This window comes from Cyrtonyx montezumae, unplaced genomic scaffold, assembly GCF_038088225.1.
Source record: "Cyrtonyx montezumae isolate F1298 unplaced genomic scaffold, pur_monq_1.0 scaffold_32, whole genome shotgun sequence".
In the NCBI taxonomy this organism is placed as follows: domain Eukaryota; kingdom Metazoa; phylum Chordata; class Aves; order Galliformes; family Odontophoridae; genus Cyrtonyx; species Cyrtonyx montezumae.
The window spans coordinates 441,845-461,157 of record NW_027072037.1 but is presented as its reverse complement, the minus strand read 5'-3'; the positions used below and the strand labels follow the sequence as shown (position 1 = coordinate 461,157).

The 19,313-nt window shown below is 53.2% G+C and overlaps 1 protein-coding gene across 1 annotated transcript; it reads right to left on the bottom strand.

Annotated features, from left to right (window-relative positions):
• Positions 1-29: 29 nt before the first annotated feature.
• ELP6 (elongator acetyltransferase complex subunit 6) lies at positions 30-14,880 on the bottom strand. The gene is made up of 7 exons (XM_065744889.1): positions 14,771-14,880; positions 11,075-11,153; positions 9,624-9,694; positions 4,317-4,444; positions 2,948-3,140; positions 796-942; positions 30-219 (listed from the first exon to the last, which is right to left on the bottom strand). Exons 1-7 carry the CDS (start codon positions 14,822-14,824, stop codon positions 94-96), a joined length of 798 nt encoding a protein of 265 aa, XP_065600961.1. The 5' UTR covers positions 14,825-14,880; the 3' UTR covers positions 30-93.
• Between the last annotated feature and the right edge of the window lie 4,433 nt (positions 14,881-19,313).

The following is a 19,313-nucleotide window of genomic DNA, read 5'->3' as shown; positions in this document are numbered from 1 at the left end:
TGATCTATAGGTGCTGATCTATAGGTTCCAATCTATCAGTACCAGCTCTCCCTGTGCTGCGGTGCTCTCGCAGCTCTGTGTGGTGTCACTGCATCACAGGACAGCAGCTGACAGCCCTCGAGCAAAAAAGGTGACGTTCTTGTCCTGGATCTTGTACTGGTAGATCTGGATGATGTCCTCCTCCGTTGACTCCAAGGACAGTCTCTTAATTATTTTAATCTGCAAAGGGAAAGGAACAGGAATGTCATCCCTTGGGCCACCCCAGTCACAGCACCCTCACCCCCTGTCCCTCAGTGCTACCATTATGAAACCAGCATTACAAAAACACCATGCAGTGCCTGCAGGCAGTCTCACCCTTGTGGCAGCCCCTAATGAGGGGCCAGCCCCCAGCAGCAACCCCAGCCCAGGAGAAATGACCACAGGCATGGCTGGGATCCATGCACATTGTAGTCTGGGGAAGCTTTCCAAGGACCAGATGTTATTTCTTTGCCACCACCTTGGTGAAGGACACAGCCCACACTGTGGATGCTGTGTAAACCTCATCCATCCCTCCAGGAACGGGAGGTTTGCAAAACACCACTGAAACATCCCCAGATAAATCCTGTAGGAGCCCAGGTGTCCTGGCAGGTCGCAGTGACCGCAGCAAGGCTGTGTGTTAGTGCCTAGCCATGCTGCATACCTGGGCTGCAGGAGTGACAGAGCATTCTGCAGGGCAGGCAGAGCACGTCTCCAGGCAGCGTGACATTCTGTGCAACACTGACACGTGCCACCTCCCAGCACTCCTCCACGCCTTACCTCCCCGTGAACATCCTTGCAGAACCCGGTTGCCAGCCCCTCTACCCACAGGATCAGGTTGCTGTGATGACACAGGGAGGTCACCACCAGCTTGTTCTCCTCATCTTCTGAATCTTCGTTGCCATGAACCAGCACCACAATGTTGCCCTGCAATGAGAACAGCCAACAGTGCTGAGCCCTTGGCTGGCTCCGACCCACTCCTGGTGAGGAGAGGGCAGGAGCAACGGGAGCTTGCCCAAGTGCCCTGCTAGTAAAGCCACTTAGACATCTGCCAGCATGCCAGCTGATGCTTAACTGAAATCCACTGAGAAAATCAACATGAGGCATACATCACAGAATGACTTGGGTTGTAAGGGTCTTCAAAGACCATCTTTTTTCAGCCTCCGACATGGGCTGGCTGCCCCGGGCACACCTCAAGGGATGGGACACCCACACTTCTCTGGGCAGCAGTGATAGGGCCTCACTGCCTCATTGCCCTCTGAACAGAGTTTCCCCCTGACATCTCATCTAAATCTCCCCTCTTTTAGTTTAAAGCCGTTCCCCTTGTCTCATCCCATCTGCCCATGTAAAAAGGCACTCTCCCTTCACTTTATAAGCTCCCTTTCAGCACCGGAAGGCTGCAGTGAGGTCTCTTCCTTCCCCAGGCTGAACACCCCCAGCTCCCTCAGCCTGTCTTCACAGGAGAGGTGCTCCGTTCTCTGAGCATCTTCATGGCCTCCTTCAAACCCTCTCCAACAGCTCCACGCCTTTCTGTGTTGGAGCCCCAGATCTGGATGCAGTACTGCAGATGGGGCCCCATGAGAGCAGAGCAGAGGGGGACAATCCCCTCCCTGTGCCACTGCCATCCCTCTGCTGATGCAGCCCAGGACACTGTTGGCTTTCCGGGCTGTGAGCACACACTGCTGGCTCGTGTCAGCTTTGTACCACCAGAACCTCCACACCCTCCTCCACAGGGCTGCAATCTGAGGGTTCTTCTCCCATCCATACTCATATCTGGGACTGCCCCCACCCAAGGGCAGCACCGTGCACTGGGCCTTCTTGAAGATATAAATACATTTCTGAAACAATTTGCTGTGTATATATATGCATGTAGTATATATGTACGTATCTGTAGCCTAAAAATACACGGAGCCTTTGTTACAAGACAGCTGTCTAGTTAAACCTGTCTGTCAGGCCATGCAAACAGCAGCTCTCAGGATGAATTCAGAACAGCTAAATAAAGACAGCCAAGTGGCTGCAGCCAGAGCTGTGCTTCCAGACCTTCCCAGCTCCTGAAGAGCTCCCCAGTGCAATACCATCACCATTAAACATACCCCAGGAGGCTCTGCCAAGGCAGCTCACCACAGACTTCAAATAACAACGAACTCTCAACAAGTAAAACGTACTTTAAAGCTTCAGAGCATCTCAGACAGAAATAGAAATGTGTTAGCACCATTTACCTATTTTTTCTTTTTAGCTGTTTTGGTGGTAAATATTCCCAGCAAGGAGAACATTCCTTGTCAGCCTTTACAGCTCAAACACCCTAGCAACATGTGAAATGCAGGATAACAAAACTTAACACCATCTACTTTATTTCTCACTCAAGCAAAGAGAGAAGTGGCCAGGGAGGAGGACGCTGCAGTGAAAAGAGCAAAGGATGGATGTGATTAATGATTTTGGGCTGTGATGCTTCCAGAAGCGAGCACTACACCAAGGAGATTGTTGTAGAATTGCCACATTGTCACACGCCCTTAGAAAGCAGCTGGTGCAAAACTGCTGGAAGCAGAAAGCCACGTTCCCTCTACCTCCCGGAGCAGAGCAGACCTTCAGCTGTGTCCCCAGACACTCATCAGCCCTTTGTCACCTTAGAAATGTTTTCTCCTACATGCACACAAACACGGGTGTGAGCAGGCATCTCTGGAGTGCCACAGCTTGAAAAAAGCAGTATGATCCACCCTGAAGCCCTGCTCACAGGTCAGACAGCCCTGCTCTGCACAGCACCTCCTGAAAAACGGTTGCAAAGGGAACCCTGGGGACTAATGCAACTCCCCAGAAACAGCCCTGGAGTGAAGATTCAAACTTCCTGCAAAGACAAAGCCCTCTGCAATTCTATTGTGCACAGGGGGATAATGAGAAAGCCAGGCTTTGCTTTTGCATGCACAGAAAGCAGTACCTTGAGCTGAGAGCACACCACCATTCTGCAGTAGTGGATGAAGTCCAACACGTCCACTGGTGCAGCACCCAGGCTGAGCAGCACGCTGAGATCATCCACCAGCAGCACGCAGCCCTTCCAGGAGTCACTGTCAGTGGGAGTCAGGGATGTCCTGACGAAGTCAAACAGGTCTTTGAGGTTGGAAACACTCCCACTGGAAGAGAAAGAGGAGGTCTCGAGGGGCTGTGCCCACCCAGGTGCTCCACTGAGCCTCACTGACCCAACAAAGGCAACGCCAGTCTGCAGCACCCCTGCTGCCCCGCTGCTGTGAGCCCCCAGGTCACAGAATCACAGAGTGGTTGGGCTGGAAGGGACCTCAAAGACCATCTACTTCCAACCCCCCAACCAGATCAGGCCATCCAAGGCCCCATCCAGCCTGGCCCTGAGCACTGCCAGGGATGGGGCACCCACCCTGTGCCAGGGCCTCCCTGCCCTATGGGTAATTAACTTTCTCCTAATATCTAACCTAAATCTCCCAGACCCAGAGGTTACCTGCAGACAATGCTCCTGGCCTGCGTGTGCATAGAGAAATCCTCACACCTTGCTCAAGGGATATGCCACGCTGCAGCAACACCCACAGACCACAACCCAAAGGGTTATGGGGTCCCACAGCACAGGGGCTTATAAGGCTTCACTGTCTGCCCTGGGCTTCTCCTCTAGCATGCTCCCACCAAGGTGGTTATCTTTCTGATGCTCTCAGTGCATTCTGCTGCCCCACACACTGATCCCACAGCACGGAGTCCCTCCACTTCACAGGGCACCATGTTCATTACACTTGCTTTACATGTGTGCTGTTGTTCCTCCAATAAATCCTTTAAAGGAGTGACTTCCCTCCTCCATCCAGGATTTGATAGACTTTTATCAAGTCATCAGGGACACAGAAAAATGAAGTGGAAACAAAAATGAAACCACTATGGCTCGATCAGCACTGTTCTTTAATGGCTTAGATGGAGTTTTATTTGAGACAAACCTGTTGGGAGCTGAAATAAATTTTCTCTTGCCCTGTAACATGCTTAACAATGAGGATGGGGCTAGAAATTGCTCCAAAACACTGGAGAAGGGGGACAGAAACCCTCTCTGAGCAGCAGAGAGAGGCAGGGAAGGATAAGCACAGCAACACTATTTTGGCATTTCCCTTATGTGTCCAAGTGCAATGCACACCTGCTGAGTCCTTGGGTCCTGTGGGGAAACTGAAAAGGGGCCTGACCTCAGTCCAGGCTGCTCTCTGTGTTGGCTGTAGGAGAAGAAGACGTGAGGACCCAGAGGGAAACACTCAGCATGCTCAGCCCCAGCAGAACCACCTCTGCTTCCTCCAGTTAGATGGGTTTACCTTATAAACTGAAGAGGACTGGGCTGTCCTGACTGCTCCTCCTCCCCAAACACGAGGTCAAGGCAGGACTTGAGGCCTTCCAAGAAGACAAGCTGTCCCCGCTCCTTGGCCGCTGTCAGGCTGACCCCCTGGAGAGAGGAAAATATTATGCTGCACAGCAAACTGCTTTGGAGGATGGGTGCAAACAGAACCAAGCAGAGCAACAGACTATTTTTTACATCAAGTTCCATCAAAATGTGCCAATAAAGTCAGTGCCTCAGTGAGTCCTGCACAGTGGCTGTAAAGGAGGAGGAAAAAAAAATCACTGTGGTTTGGGGTGCTCACATGAGCTGGAATCACTCTTGGGAAGACAGCAGTATCACTGCTGCCCACCACGGGAGAATAGTTCTTACCCAGGGTCAGAGAGAATATAGGGATGGGGTATTAGCAGGGAGCAATTTCTTCATCCTCCCTTCTTGGCAGGTGAAAGCTAATGGTTTTTGTTATCTTCACATCACTGATGTGGCAATACTGACAGCCTGGCACTGGCAGTTCCTCAGCACAGCCCACGCACATGAGCAAGGTGTGGTCTGGAAGAGGCCAGGGCCAGGCACCCTATGCCCACACAGCACAGCTCTCAAGGGAAGCAGCCTCAGCCCTTTGGAGAAGGAAAAGGGACCATCAACATCTACCTGGGGCCAAGATTTCATAGCATCAATCATTAAGGTCAGAAAAGACCTCTGAGATAACAAAGTTCAACCCCAGCCCATCCCCACCATGCCCACTGCCCCTGCCCTCATGTGCCTCATCTCCACAGTCCTTGAACGCTGCAGAGACTGTGACCCCACCACCTTCCTGGGCAGCCCGTGCCAATTTCCTGCTCTACAACAAGGCCAACCTCGAGAGCCAAGTGCTGGGCACAGCCAGCTCCCAGCACCTCCAAGGCCAACAAAGACAGCCCTGGCAGAGCTGCAGCATGTTCATGCAGAAGATCCCAAGTGGAGATCCCAGCTGGAGGCACAGCTCACAAAACAGCTCCTCCTCTTTTTATTTTTTTTTAATTATCAAGAGCAACTTTTGGCAATTCTATCACTCCTTAGCTTAGTGGAAACTGCCTCAGTTTGGTTCTTCTGGAGAAAATTTAGTGCTTCATGTAACCGTAACGATGTCACACAACTCACGTTGGCCAAATGAAGTTTCCCTGTGGGAAGAAGCGTGAGCTGCACAGCGTGGGCTGCTTCCCACATTTCACAACGGGACTGTAATCTCTTCACAGAGCCTCTGGAAATGGGGCTGTTGTGCAAGGCAGCAGGTAGTTGGCCAAAATGGCGAGACGTGGTTAACTAAGAGCTCAGGAAGCTGCAGCACAATGCAGGATTGCTCAAGAGGTAAAACTAGTGAGACGCAGGCTGGGAACCAGGCTCTGAGCACCTGATGGAGCCATGCACACCCCTGCTCATTGCAGGGGAGTGGGACTAGACACCACTCCAACGAGTCTATGATTCTAACCAGACATCTGCTGGGAGAAGGATCCCTGCTGGTGGCCAGAGAGTGGCTGGGCAGAGCACTGTGCTGGGCTCCAGCCCAACTCCCCCTTTTGTAAAGACTCTGAGGTTTTCCAAGCATTGCCCAGTCCCCACGACACCCATGAGCTCTCTGCTCACACATGGAGATGCAGCAGAGCAACACATCCATTTCTGCCTCCTGATTCCCAGCCCCACATCCCACCTTCCAGACCCTCCTGTTACTCTGACACCAACCCATAAGAGCCAGCATTTCGCCTCCTCCTTCTCCATTTTTTCATTTTTTTTAGTAGATTGGAAAGCCACCGCTTAGGCATCTAATCAATGACATATACCTACCCGAGGCTGCTTTGGGAGTGTGGCATTTCCACAAAAAACCCCAAGAGAGAGAAGGTCTGAGTAGATAAGGAAGAGCTCCCTTCCAGAAATGTTAACCCCCAGCTTCTGCAAGGCTTATCAGTGACCACACGTTTGGTGCTGATGACAGGAATGACAGATTTACACGGAATTTCCCCTCTTTGCTGAAACTCTCAGGGGAGAGATCCACTCATCAGGTCATCAGCAGAGTGCTATGAGCTCTAGGCACAGGAATTCAGCTTCTGCAGGTGATAATGACTAAAACCCCCATGGAAAGCATGGCAGAAGTGCAGAGCTAGGACAAGCCTCTCAGGCAATCACGAGCCCACACCACGGAAAAATTCCTCACCAAGGACAGCAGCTTTGTGCAGCAGGAATGTGGATCAGTTGGCAAATACCTGACATACCACAAAGCAGGGCTGTGCTGCAGGGCAGCTACAGGAACAGCCTGCCCTGATCTCCTGGTGAACTTCTGGAGTGCATGAGACTCAGGCTCGTGCTTTGCCAGAGCAGCATCTGAAGTCACTCTTAACGTTGACCACTCAGAAATGGAGTTTTGCTTTGTTCCGTGCACATGCAAACTGTACTTCAGACAGAATGGCTCAGGTCAGAAGGAATCTTAAAAGAGCACTTAGCTCCAGTCCACCAGTTCTGCTATTTCCCTAGCAGAGCAGCAAGAAACCATCACCTCCTCCTCAAAACACTTGGCAGCTCAGCGCTAGGACAGCAGGGCCTGCCTGGACAACAGAGGAAAACCCCGGGACAGCTCAAAGATGATGGAAAAAGTACCCAAAATATCCAACTGCATCTGCTTGAGTGCCAGCAGGATCACAGACACTAAAATGTCCTTGCTGTAGGGCCACAATGCCAGGCAGCACGCATTAAGCTCTCGTTACCTCACAGCACCACGCTCCATTACCACGCAGCGTGCACAGACATTATCTCTGGCAATCTGTCACTCATCGATCGAGCCCAGAAATGCCTCTGAGATTGCAGTCTGGGGAGACTGGAACCAAGAGCTTCCCACCATGACAAAGCTGTGGATCCTGGGCAGGCTGCACCAGCTCCCACCAACCTGCAGCTGCGACGTCCCCTAAGACCAAACCTGCTGCTTGCTGCTGGCCAGTTCGTAATGGAAAGCGAAATATCTGCAGGAGAGAACGAATAATGGAGCACGTGAAGCAGCTCCAGCAGCTCCAACAGCGAATGGCACCGTGGTACAAAGTGCAGCAATCTGTGATCAGGCACTCATCCAAGGTCTCTCCTTCAGCACATGTACCCTCAGGGGACAACAGGGGCGAGCAGGCAACGTCCCCAGGTCTGCGACCTCAGAGCGGGGGAGCAGGCAAGAGAGAGGCCAAATGGAAATAAATATGTTTTTCCTTTAGAGCAAACCAAACCTCGTACAAGTGAGAGTGGGAACGCCAAGCTGGCAGGCTGCCCTCGTGTCATGTTCTCTAGAAGGTCATGACAAACAATGTTAACATTAAGTGCCCCTTAAAATTAAGTGTGGATCCTCAGGAAGGGTGGAATTTGTAAAAGAAGAAAGTGTGAAGACAGTACTGTGAGGATGCACAGGCACAAAATTCCAGGGAAATCACGTTTAGCTAAGCTGTATGGGACTGGTGAGACCTGACAGCACTGCAGGGAAGCAGCAACACCACCAGGTGCTACACGGATCGCAAGACAGCACTGTAAAGCCTGCATCATAGTTCAGCAGCACACTCCCTGGGGAGGTCAGAGCACTCTTTCCAGCCTGGCAACCACAGCCAGGTACAGCTTGTACTGAAATCTGTGGGCACTGTGGGAGAAAAGGGTCAATCTCAGAACCACAGGTTGGTTTGGGTTGGGACCTTAAAGCCCACCCGGCCCCAACCCCAGCCACGTGCAGCCCCACTGCTCACAGCTCACACTGTGCCATCGCTGGCTCTTTTGACTGCAGTCCTTCATAAGCACATAACCTCCTGCCAGGAAGGGACCTTACGGGAGATGGAAGCTGTGGAGGAGCTAGGCAGGGACCAGCTGGACATCTGCTGCACACCTAACAGCAGCACAGCTCAGCTCAGAGCAGTGCCTGAGACTGTTGCTTGCTGCAACAGTGTGACATCTCAGCTGTCTCCAGCAGACACCTACAGCAGCACAGCCACACTGCCAGCTGTAGTGAGAGAAAACTCCCTTCATCAACAAGTCTCCAATCGTAAACAGGTCTAAGAGCAAAAGTACTCTGCCAAAAAACACCATAACTGAGCCTGATATATTCACTTGGGAAAAGGGCTAAAGCAAAGGCAAGATCTTAAGGAAATTCAGATATGATGGTACAACTACTCACTGCTCAGAGCTCGGGAGGAATTCACAGCAATCAAGCACACAGAATTCCCCAAAGTTATAACGTAAGACTGATTCAGAGACCTGAAACCAACAGCACAGGGTCAGCTCACTGCTGTAGGCAAATGTAATCCCTTCCCTCAACTCCCCCGAGCAAACTGCATTGTTCTTCCTATCACTCCTTCACAAGAGTCATCTTTTTGTTGGAAGCATCAGACAGCAAATCACTTTGATTTGCATTGCACATGTGCTCCAGCTAATCCTCATGTTCTCTCACTTCTCAGACTCTCCCACGAGAGCGATGACACCACCGCCTATTAAAAGCACACACTCCAGCTGTGCAAAGGGAAATTTCACCACATTAAGAAACACACCAACAAATATGATTCTGCTTTTAGAGCAGCCAAGGTTCTCATACTGAACAGCTGAATCTCCAGCCTACATTTCTTCCTCTGGGAAATGCATGCTCAATACCTGACCGAGAGTTAAAGCTGCACATCAAGATGCTCTGTTTGCTCAGTCCATCTTAGTTAACTTCAATCTGAAGCCATTTATCTCCTTCTAAAAGGAGGTGAAAGCTGAGTGTTAAAAATAAAACCAGCTGTTTAACAAGTACTAAAACTCATCCCACATTTAGAGTGGGGGATGCACCGTCACTGCTCCTGGCTCCTCAGCACCTTCTTTGTAGCAGAAGCACTGCTGAGACCCCCAGCAGAACAGGGCAGGGAGGGTCAATGCAATCCCTTCAGCTCTGGGACATCACCTGGACTTCACACCCGGGGCATTTCACAGCTGTAAGAGAACACTCCAGAAAGGCTGAGAGCTGCAGCTCAAACCCACGGGGGAGAGCAGTGTACTGACTCTGGGAACAACCTTACCTACTTGGTTCTTTAGTTTCCTCACTTTGTGGTACAGGTAATCTTCCCCTGATCGACACGGGCAGGAAATAGGTGCTTGTGGCTCCTCAGATGGCTCAAAGCCATGCCTCTGCCCAGAGGCCAAAATGAATGCACCTGGATACAGACAGCAGAGGGCTTCCCCCCAGAGCAATACTGAAACTACATCCACCGGTCTGGGCTCGTCTACCCGGCCTGTAGTTACCAACCTGTGCCTGGAGACTTACCAGCTTCTGTGCTACGATGTTATAGTGACTGAAGGACTGGACCAGGGCCAGGAAGCAAACCTTACAGCCAGCTGGGGAAGAAGACAAAGGACGCATTGTTACTGTTCCAATCTTGTAAACTGCCATTATAGAGGCACATAAATCACAGCAGCCAGGCTACAAATCTGCCTGCAAAGGTCTGGAAGGGAAGAAGGCATAGGCAGCCTGTCACCTGCTCCTGGCTGGGCTTTCCATTCTCACCATTCTTTGAGCTTTCCCATTTAGTGAAAATCGTATCCAGGTTAAAAACAAACAGAAGGAACAAGAAAAAGATGACATAAGAAACAGAAAGCCCCTTTTCTGTCCAATGCCATTCTGCCCTGGGATCTCCCTGCATTGTTTGTTGGTACAACTGCAAAAGGAGGCCAATGGCCGACCATGACATGAACTACTGAAATCACAGGCATGCCAAGAGTCCCTGTTTTGGCTCTCACAGGGCAAGTGACCTTATCTGGAAACACACACATAACCAGCAGTTTTCACAAAGATACCTCGCTAGAACATGATTCTGGAAAACCCAGCACGTGACAAGCTGGCCTTGTGGTTTGGTCCATACCCAAACCAGCGTGGTTGCTTCTCCCTGCCAGAGTGCAGGACACAGATTACAAGTGGCAAGGTCTGCGGCCCCAGATTACAAGGGCAAGGTCAGTGCCAGCTGAGCCTTCCCAAATGTTTTGAGCACCAGCTGGGCACTGGGACAAGGGCAGCATGGGGCTGAAGGTCAGCGTGGCAGGCTGTAAAGGAGCACTGCCCCCCTGACCTGCTCACGCTGCTCACTACTGCTCTGCACATGCCTTCTGCACCATCACTCTGTTCAGTGCCGTAAACCAAATCTTAAAAATGAGCAAAGCTGCAGCTGAGGAGGTGGCAGTTATGGGGAGTGCACACACAGCACTCTGAGCTAAATTTCAGTCTGAACACGTTTACCAGCAGAAAACTGGAGGAGTCTGTCAGTTGGGTGGCTGCCCTACAGAGGCTGACAGGTTATTCACGGGTGGAAGGTTAGCAGCAAACCAATTAGGCAACTTGCCAGCCCCTCCATTTGTTTGTTTGTTTGTTTACTCACTGCTATCTTATCTATCTGTCAGTTGTTCCTGATAGTTACAGAAACGTTACGAAATGTTTGATGACAAAGGAACTACACTCTGCAGCTCTGCTCTCAGATGCCCAGGTGATTTACAGCCTTCAGTGCACTAATGATGAAACTGCACAGAGATTAAGGGCTAGAGAGCAAGGCCTAGGAACAAGTCAGGACTGGGACCCAGAAACCCTGACACCAGTCCCTTGCACTAATCAGAGGATGCCCCACTCCCTGCAGAATCAGCTCTTGCAGAAACACTTTGTGGAGAAGGAACTTCCAAGGAACAGGAGAAGGCAAACCTCTGCCTGACAGAGTCCTGCTGCTCACCCACCTCTGAGGTAGAAGGAGAGGAAGTGGTGCACCAGGAAGCTGCCATCCGTTCTGCTGTCTCGCAGCAGCGTGAATTTACCCTGGAAAAGAAGCAGCAAAGAAACTTTAAAGAGGGTTAAGATGAGGGTACAAACAGCTCCTGGCACTGTGCCTTGAGGGATGATGCCCGCAGCCAGGGGAGGCTCTGCAGGTACAGAAGTTGGACTCGATAATATTTATGGGTCGATTCCAACCCTGGATATTCAATAATCCTATGACACCAGAGAAGGACGGGCACAGGCAGCACCACAGCCACCATCCAGGCTCACAGAGACATGTCATGTTCAGAGCAGAAAGCTTCAGCATCTGAATGTGCTTACAGGAGCAGCACACTGCACAAAGTATGCTACTTTGTTCTGATCGTGCAGGAAATTAATTCACTTCATCAGTGCATGCTTGTTATCAGTACCAGTCTCATCAAGGCATTTGTTTCCATTAAAACCTTAGCTGAGATTTAATCAGTACAAAACTTAGATGGTTTGCTTTTAATCACTAAACTTACCCCTGCATGGTTTTTCCAATCTGTTACCAATAAAAAATAAAGCCCTTTGCAGCATCAAGCAATCTGCCTGTAGGTGACCTGCAAGGCATCCATCAGTTAGCACCCAGTGCCTAACGTGTTGCAAAGCAGTGCTAACAGAACAGCAAACATTCGGTACATCTGTAGGGAATGCAAAATGGATTTCAGGGTCCAGAAATGCAGCTCTGCCCCAGTCAGAAAGAGCACTTCTCCACCCAAAGCAGAGTGGAGGCACCACCAAGTGAGAGACTCACAGGGATGTACCCTCCAAGTGTAAGCCCAGAAGGGTACCTGGGTTAGAACAGCACAAGATCCTTGCTCCCAGATTCAGCTCCTACGTGAGCTCCTCTCATCCCCTTGGACTCTCCTCCTGCACACAGTGAGCCTGAATGCAGCCCCACGTCCCCTCCTTGTGCACAGTGAAGTGAAGCCTGCCTGCTTGGAGGGCTCTGCACTTTGCTACCACACGCTGTGCAGGACTCAGTGGGATGCTGTCATGTACTGCACACACTATTTACCTCCTTCAGAACTTCCAGTTACTGACCTTCAGTCTCAATGATCCTCACTCTGCTGTCGCACTGCAGCTGCTTAGTACTCAAAACTCTCCATTTCTGATGTTTCCATGCCCAGCTAACAAGCCCTGCAAATGTCTGAACCGTGCACCTCCCTGCCTGCCTTCCACCCCAGTCTGCACACCCTTCCCAAGCCCAGGAAGATGCTGCTTGGCACGTAGCACCTTCAAGGGAAGAACTGCAGCACCTTCTCCTCCTGTCTGCCCCAGCACGTTCTCTCCACACTGCGCTTTCAGGCTCTGTCCACCTGCAGGCTACAAAGCAGAAGCTGCAGCTACGTGTTAGAAACTGCCAACATGGACTGGCAGAGCAGCGGCGGGTGTGACAGCACTTGGTGGTGACATGTCAGATACATCCACACGGCCAGCAGCTTCTTCCAGCCACCAGCCCTGCAGTCAGCACTTTGAAAATCACAGCACTGTAGAACCATCACGTTTGGAAGAGACCTCTAAGATCACTGTGTCCAACTGCCAGCTCACCCCCACCATGCCCACAACCACGTCCCCCAAGTGCCACATCTCCATGTTCCTTGAACACCTCTGGGGACACTGATTCAGCACCTTGCTGGGCAGCTGTGCCAGTGCCTGAGCACTCTGTTGGAGAAGAAATTCTTCCTAACATCCAACCTGAAATAGCACAGGCTTAACCACAGACATGCAGAAACAAAACGATAGAGATGGGAAAAGGAGATCTGCAGAGGGCTGCTGCTTTTTAAGAATGGTAGCCCAGGTGTGGTAGGATGTCCATGCAAGCAGGTGAAATTCCACATCCTCAGCTGATGGTGGAAAAAGAGCCAACACAAATGTGAAGCAGCTCCTTACACAGAGCAGCCCTTGGTTCAGCACCGCTTGCAGCTTCTGCCCACGCTGCCACATCAAAGCTCAGGATCCTGAAGCATAACCTCCTCCTGCTCCACCGAATTCCCACCCTGCCCCTGCGTTGCAGTGTCAGACTGTGATACCACTTGGCCACAGTTCTTCCACCCGATTTTCCCAGCACCACAGAACGTCCCAACGTTGGAAGGGACCCACAAGGATCATTGAGTCCATCTGCTGGCATCACACAGGATTGTCCAACAATTAAACCCTATGTCTGATAGCAGTGTCCCGTGAGCTCCATGAGCTCCAGCAGCCCGGGGCTGTGCACGCTGCCCTGGGGAGCTGCTCCATGCCCACCGCCCTCTGGGGCGCAGCCTTTCCCTCACCCCCACCCTGACAGCTCCATGCTGTTCCCTTGGGTGCTGTCATTGTCGCCAGAGAGCACAGCTCAGCCCTGCTGAGGGTCTGCAGGGCACCACGAGGCCTCGCCTCATCCTCCTCTGCTCTGGGCTGATGTAACGGCCGCAGGCAGTGCCAGGGGAGGATCGGGTTGGATACTGGGAACAATTTCTTCTCCAAAGAGAGGTCAGACACCGGCACAGCCGCCCAGGGAGCAAGGAGTCACCATCCCCAGAGGTGCTCAAGAACCACAGGGACATGGCACTGAGGGACGCGGGCACGGCGGGGATGGGATGACAGTCAGATGTGACAACCTAAGAAGTCTTTTCCATACTTAACGATTACATGAGTCTAAACCCAGGGACCTCACAGCTCCTCATACATTCTGTTCCCACCCTCACAGGGGCTGAGGGGCGGCAGTGCCCACAGGAGCTGTGGGAAACCTCCATCTGGACAAGGAGAGTGCTGATCCACGCTGTACGGTGATGCTCTATGGCACAAGGTGCTGGTCCATGGTGTGCTGTGCCATGGCACCCAGAAACCGTGGGGGGGAAACACTGACGTGACCACCCCACATACACACCTCCATTGCACAACGTTGCACGAACCATCCTAACCTCTGAGATCCCTCAGCACCAAAACTTGGCGGGCAAAACCCTTTCATAAGTTCATAAGTTCATAAGTTCATAAGGTTGGAAAGGACCTATAAGATCATCTAGTCCAACCATCCTCCTATCACTATCTCTACCCAACTACTAAATTAAGTCCTTAAGCACCTCATCTAAACGCTTCTTGAACAGCGCTAGGGATGGTGCCTCAACCACCTCCCTAGGCAGGCCATTCCAGTGCCTGACCACTCTTTCAGAAAAGAAATGCTTCCTGAGGTCTAATCTAAATCTTCCCTGGCGCAACTTGTGGCCATTCCCTCTCGTCCTGTCATTACTTATCAGGGAGAAGAGGCCTACCCCCTCCTCACCACAACCCCCCTTCAGGAAGTGGTAGAGTGCTATAAGGTCACCTCTGAGCCTCCTCTTCTCCAGACTAAACAATCCCAGCTCCAGACTAAACAATCCCAGCTTCACACAGCTTCAGGAGCTCACTCACTGGGGAGCCGCACTAGAGGGCCACCAGAGATCCCTTCCAGCTCTGAGGTCTATGACCAACCCTCTCACGCCCGCTCCTTTCGCTCTGCCCACCCCACAGGTCCCAGCGAGCTCTGGGCACGGGGACGTTCCCCGCTCATGGCACCATGGCCGCCGCCCGCTCGCACTACAGCTCCCGGCGTGCCCCGCGCCGCCGCTTTCCCGCCTTTTTTCCGCCTTCCTTCCCGCCCCTTCCCGCTCCCTCACCGCGTCCGGGCGCTGCGGGGCGGCGTCCAGCAGCTCGTTGAGCTCGGCCAGCATGGCGGCTGAGTGCCCTCTGTGTGTGTGTGTGTGTGAATATGGGGCGGGGGGGATGGAGTTGGGGAGCGCCCACAGCCGCGCATGCGCCGGGCGGGGTCGCTTTCCCGCTTCCTCCTCACCCCCTCATCCTCCGCCATGTTGTCCTGAGGGGACGTGCTGAGGGACGGGAGAAGCCACGGGTTGGGTGATGCTGCGGTCCCCACCTCCCCCTGCTGGCAGTGCTGCCCCAGGCGGACTCGCTGTTGAGTGGCTCGGTTAGGGCTTGGAGCCCTGAGGAGCCGCTGTGTGACCCTGGGGCTCAGCACTAGGGCCTACGACCGGGCTTCGTGCCATGGAGCAGCACCCTACACCATGGAGCAGCACACCATAGGCCAGCACCCCACACCGTGGAGCAGTACCCTGTGCCACGAAGCAGCACCCTACATCATGGAGCAGCACCCATGCCATGGGCTAGTCCTCTGTGCCATGGGACAGCACCCCACAGCATGGCTCAGCACCTGTGCCATGGGCCAGCACTCCATGCCATGGAGCAGCACCCTGTGCCATGGAGCAGCACCCTCATGATCACCACCCACGGTTGTGGTTCTGTGGCACGCTGCCGTTTTGGGGAAGGCTGTCTGATTTTCTTAATGCTTCCGACCAAGTTGCCGTCACATCCAGGTGCTGCTGAGCTGTCGTTTGGCTCTCAAAGACAGCACAGTGGCAGCTCCCTGCTTTGCTGAGTGATAACAGCGAATTTACAGCCAGCAACCATGAACATCTGAACTGCGTGGAGCTATTTTTTGCCTGAATTTGCATTTTTTTTTTTCGTCACGTTTCCATGTTATTGCCTTGCCTTTGCTTTTGTAACTTTTCTGTGCTGTAAGTGAGGGCTGCTGGCTGTGCAGGCCCCGCGCTGCCTCATCCGCTGTGAGCATTAGGGGGCATCCAACGATGCTGAGAAATGGGCAGCAGGGGGACGTGTGGCACAGCACAGCACTCCAAAACCACTAATTGTCCCCGTTGAGAAGTTATGTGGGGCTCGGAGGGATAACTGATGGGAGAAGGGAACAGATCTGTGGAAGAGAGGTGTTCTGGGGACCACCACCGGTTTGGGGAGTGCCTGAGATGCATATTTTTGGGGGGTAGGAAAGGTTTGGGACCACACGGAGCCTTATCCCCAGGCTTCTCCCATCTTCTCATGTGGGTATTTGCTGCACCGTGAGGGTGGGCTGACAGAGGTCTGGATGAGCCACAGCAGCTGTTCTTCTCTCTTTATGTCCAATGCTCAGATGTGCAGTATCTGTAAGCTGCCGACATGCACAGGGTGAGCCCCAGAGCCCCATATATCCGCCTGCGGTCCCTCCTGGCTGCAGAACCCCACTCCTGTGTCAGCTCCTGCTTCCTGCCTCCCACCCAGTGACCAAACTGGGGAAGTGCTCCCTCCCTCCCATCCGGGGGCTCTGCTTCTGGAAAACCTTGAGCTGAAAGCTCCTTCCAAAAAAAAAAGCACACCTAAATACATCAGAACAATCAGCCTCGTGGTGTTGGAGGTGATTCCCAAGAGCGTGGCCGGGAAGGATGACTAAAAGCACTGAGCTTCTCAGTGAGAGCGCGTGGAAAACCATCTCTGGGGAGAGGCACTTTGATTTCCCTCCCTCGGTTGTGGCCGCGTTTCCATCGCTGCACTCCCCGGGACGTTCCCGTCCCTTTGGACTGCAGTGCACAAATCACACTGCACCGGAGCAGAGTGGGAGGGTTCCCGTGGGTGCAGATAACTGTGGCCGCCGATCGGATGCTAAATGCTTTAGTAATGCTTTGAGCCACAAAAGATCACTAGTGCTGAGAGGCCAGAAGAGGTGAACAAGAGAGCAGCTGTTGGGCCGGCTCAATGGTGGAGTGACAAAAGGAATGGCAAAATGTCCCCTGAGCCGGGGGGAGTCAGCCCTCCCAACACGGCAAAAAGCAGCCGGAGGAATAATGGCTGAGCTGAGCCGGGTGCTGGGCTGCTCCAAAGCAATGCGGAGCTGTTGCTGCGATGGGGGTGACGCCCCACGTGCCCATCCTCACCCCTCTGCTGCCTCCTCTGTCGGAAAAATGGGGGGAAACTGCAGGAAAACCGGAGGAAAGCTGGCTGCTTCTTGTCACATCAGCACGGCATGAATGCTCGATGTGAGTGTTTCAGCTTGCAAATGAGCAGGAATCCGAGCCGGCTGCAGCCAGCTCCCAGAGCAATGCATCACTGCCGGGCTCGCCCCTGCGCAGTGCCAGCTGGAAACGGGGCACAGGACCGCGCCGGGTGCGGCAGGGACTGCTTCCAAATGCGCACACACATGTGGGGAAGCAGCACCGTCCCATCGCCTCCAGCGAGTGGGAAAAGCAGCGTGGCTGAACCCGAGTCCTGCAGGGATTTACACAGCCATTCCCTGGGGTGGTCGTGGTAAATACAGACACTTAATAGGAAGGGCAAAGATTGATATTCTTTCCTTTAAAAAAATCCGACTGTTTGCCTGTTGGGACAGCTTTACACATCCCTCCCTCCGTGCACGCAGCAGATGTGGGAGAAAATGCCACAGAACTGCACTGTGCCTCCAGCCAAGAGCAGGAGAGCTCGTGAGGACGGAGGGGAAGGGCTGACATTTCTGCTCAGACAGCGCAGCACCTGCTGCCACGCGGGATCAGCTCACCCAGAGCTCTCCCAGCAGATGCTGCCCCGATGTGCTCCCAGGATCCCGGCGCATCCCTTCACAGCCCCTCATCCCCCTTCATCACTCCGTGCTCGAGAATCCCTCGCTTCTTTTAACCATGACTTGTTTGCTGATCGCCCGTGGCCATGAAGAATAATACACTGCATTCATAAAGCAAGCCAAATATATATATATTGTTTTGCTTCAATTTTCGGGTCACCTTTACAGCTTTGCCGTTTGGAAGCAAGCTGCCTGCCGGCTCTCCAGGAGACCCTTTTCCAGCACGCACTGAGCATCCCTCGTGGCTCTCCCTTCTTCTCCTCCCTTCTTGTCCTTGTTCCCCCGCTCCCATGTCTCCATTTCTCTGTCCTCTCCAATTCACACCGTCATAGAATCATTGGGGTCAGAAGAGACCCCTAGGATCACCAGGTCCAACCCCCACCCCTCCCCGCCGTGCCCACCGGCCGTCCCTCAGTGCCACATCTACCCCGAATCATTCAGAGATGCGGACTGAGAGCTCACCGTGCTCTGTCCTCTCCAGTGCTGCTTCACCCTCACAACCCGAATTTCCCCTTCTCCCAAATCCTCCCCGAAATCCCCGATTCCCCTCTCTGGGAGCACCCAGCACCAGCCGGGATTCTCCGCCTCTCTGCGCTCCTCTCCCCAGCAGATTGTCTCCATCTGCCGTCTCCTGCCCCGCAGTGACATCCCGAGCTCTGTGAAGCAGGAGCCGCATCGTGCTGCGGGTTTGTAGCACCCAGCAAAAGGAGCTCTTCCTTCAAAGGTGCTCCAGCAAGATGGCTCCTCATTAATGTCACAGAGGTGAACGGCCTGAGTCTGAACGTGGTGAAAGGGACCGAGTTCACATGGCTCCTTTGAAGAGCTGCCAGTTTCCTCCTTCCCTTCACCTTTAGCTGTGCCCCCATCACAGCTGCTGCAGCGTTCCTCCCCATTTCTCAGCCCACCTTCCCGGGGTCCTTGTCCTCCGATACCTCTCCACGGCCATGCTGCTCCCACCTTCAGCCCCCTCCATCTTCCGACTTTGTCCCCATTCTGCCTCTGCCCCAGCAGGACCAGGACCAGCCCCACTAACACCAGCACCAGCCCCAGCAGGACCAGGACCAGCCCCACTAACACCAGCACCAGCCCCAGCAGGACCAGGACCAGCCCCAGCAGCACGGATCTCACCAAAACTGGGCCGCTGTGCTCAGAGCCGCCACGAGAGCCCCGCCAGCAGCCGCAAACACACACACAGCTGTTCTTCCCCATGCTGAGCTAAGAGGATTTTGCTTTTCTCCTCTCTCTAAACCCAGTGCAGGTTTGCTGTAATACCGGGCTCCCCGTGGCAGTGGGACTGAGGTGATGGGGCCAGCGGTGCTATTCCCCCCAGTGCTGACATCCCCACACTGCAGCATCGCACCCTACAAGCTGAGATCTGGCCCCACCTTGGAGGGAGGACTGTGTCACGTGTCCTCCCCAGCATATCTTAGTGTCCCCAGGAGCTCTGTGGAGGTGGATGAGGTCCCACAGCTCCCAGTGACAGAACTGTAGGATCACAGAGTTGGAGGGGACCCATAAGGATCATTGGGTCCTGACTCCAAGTGGGACCACCCAAAAATCAGGCCATAAACGGGTCTGGTGGAAGGGGTTGGCTTTGGGGTCAGTTCCGGATAACTCCTTATCCTGTATGTCTATGGGACTGCTTTGTCTCAGGCAGCTCAAGGGAAGAAAGGATCTTTGTCCTGGGGTCACGGCTCCCATCCCAGTACGTGTCCACAGGAGAAAGTGGGACAGCAGAGGGAGGGGGACGAACACAGTGCCAG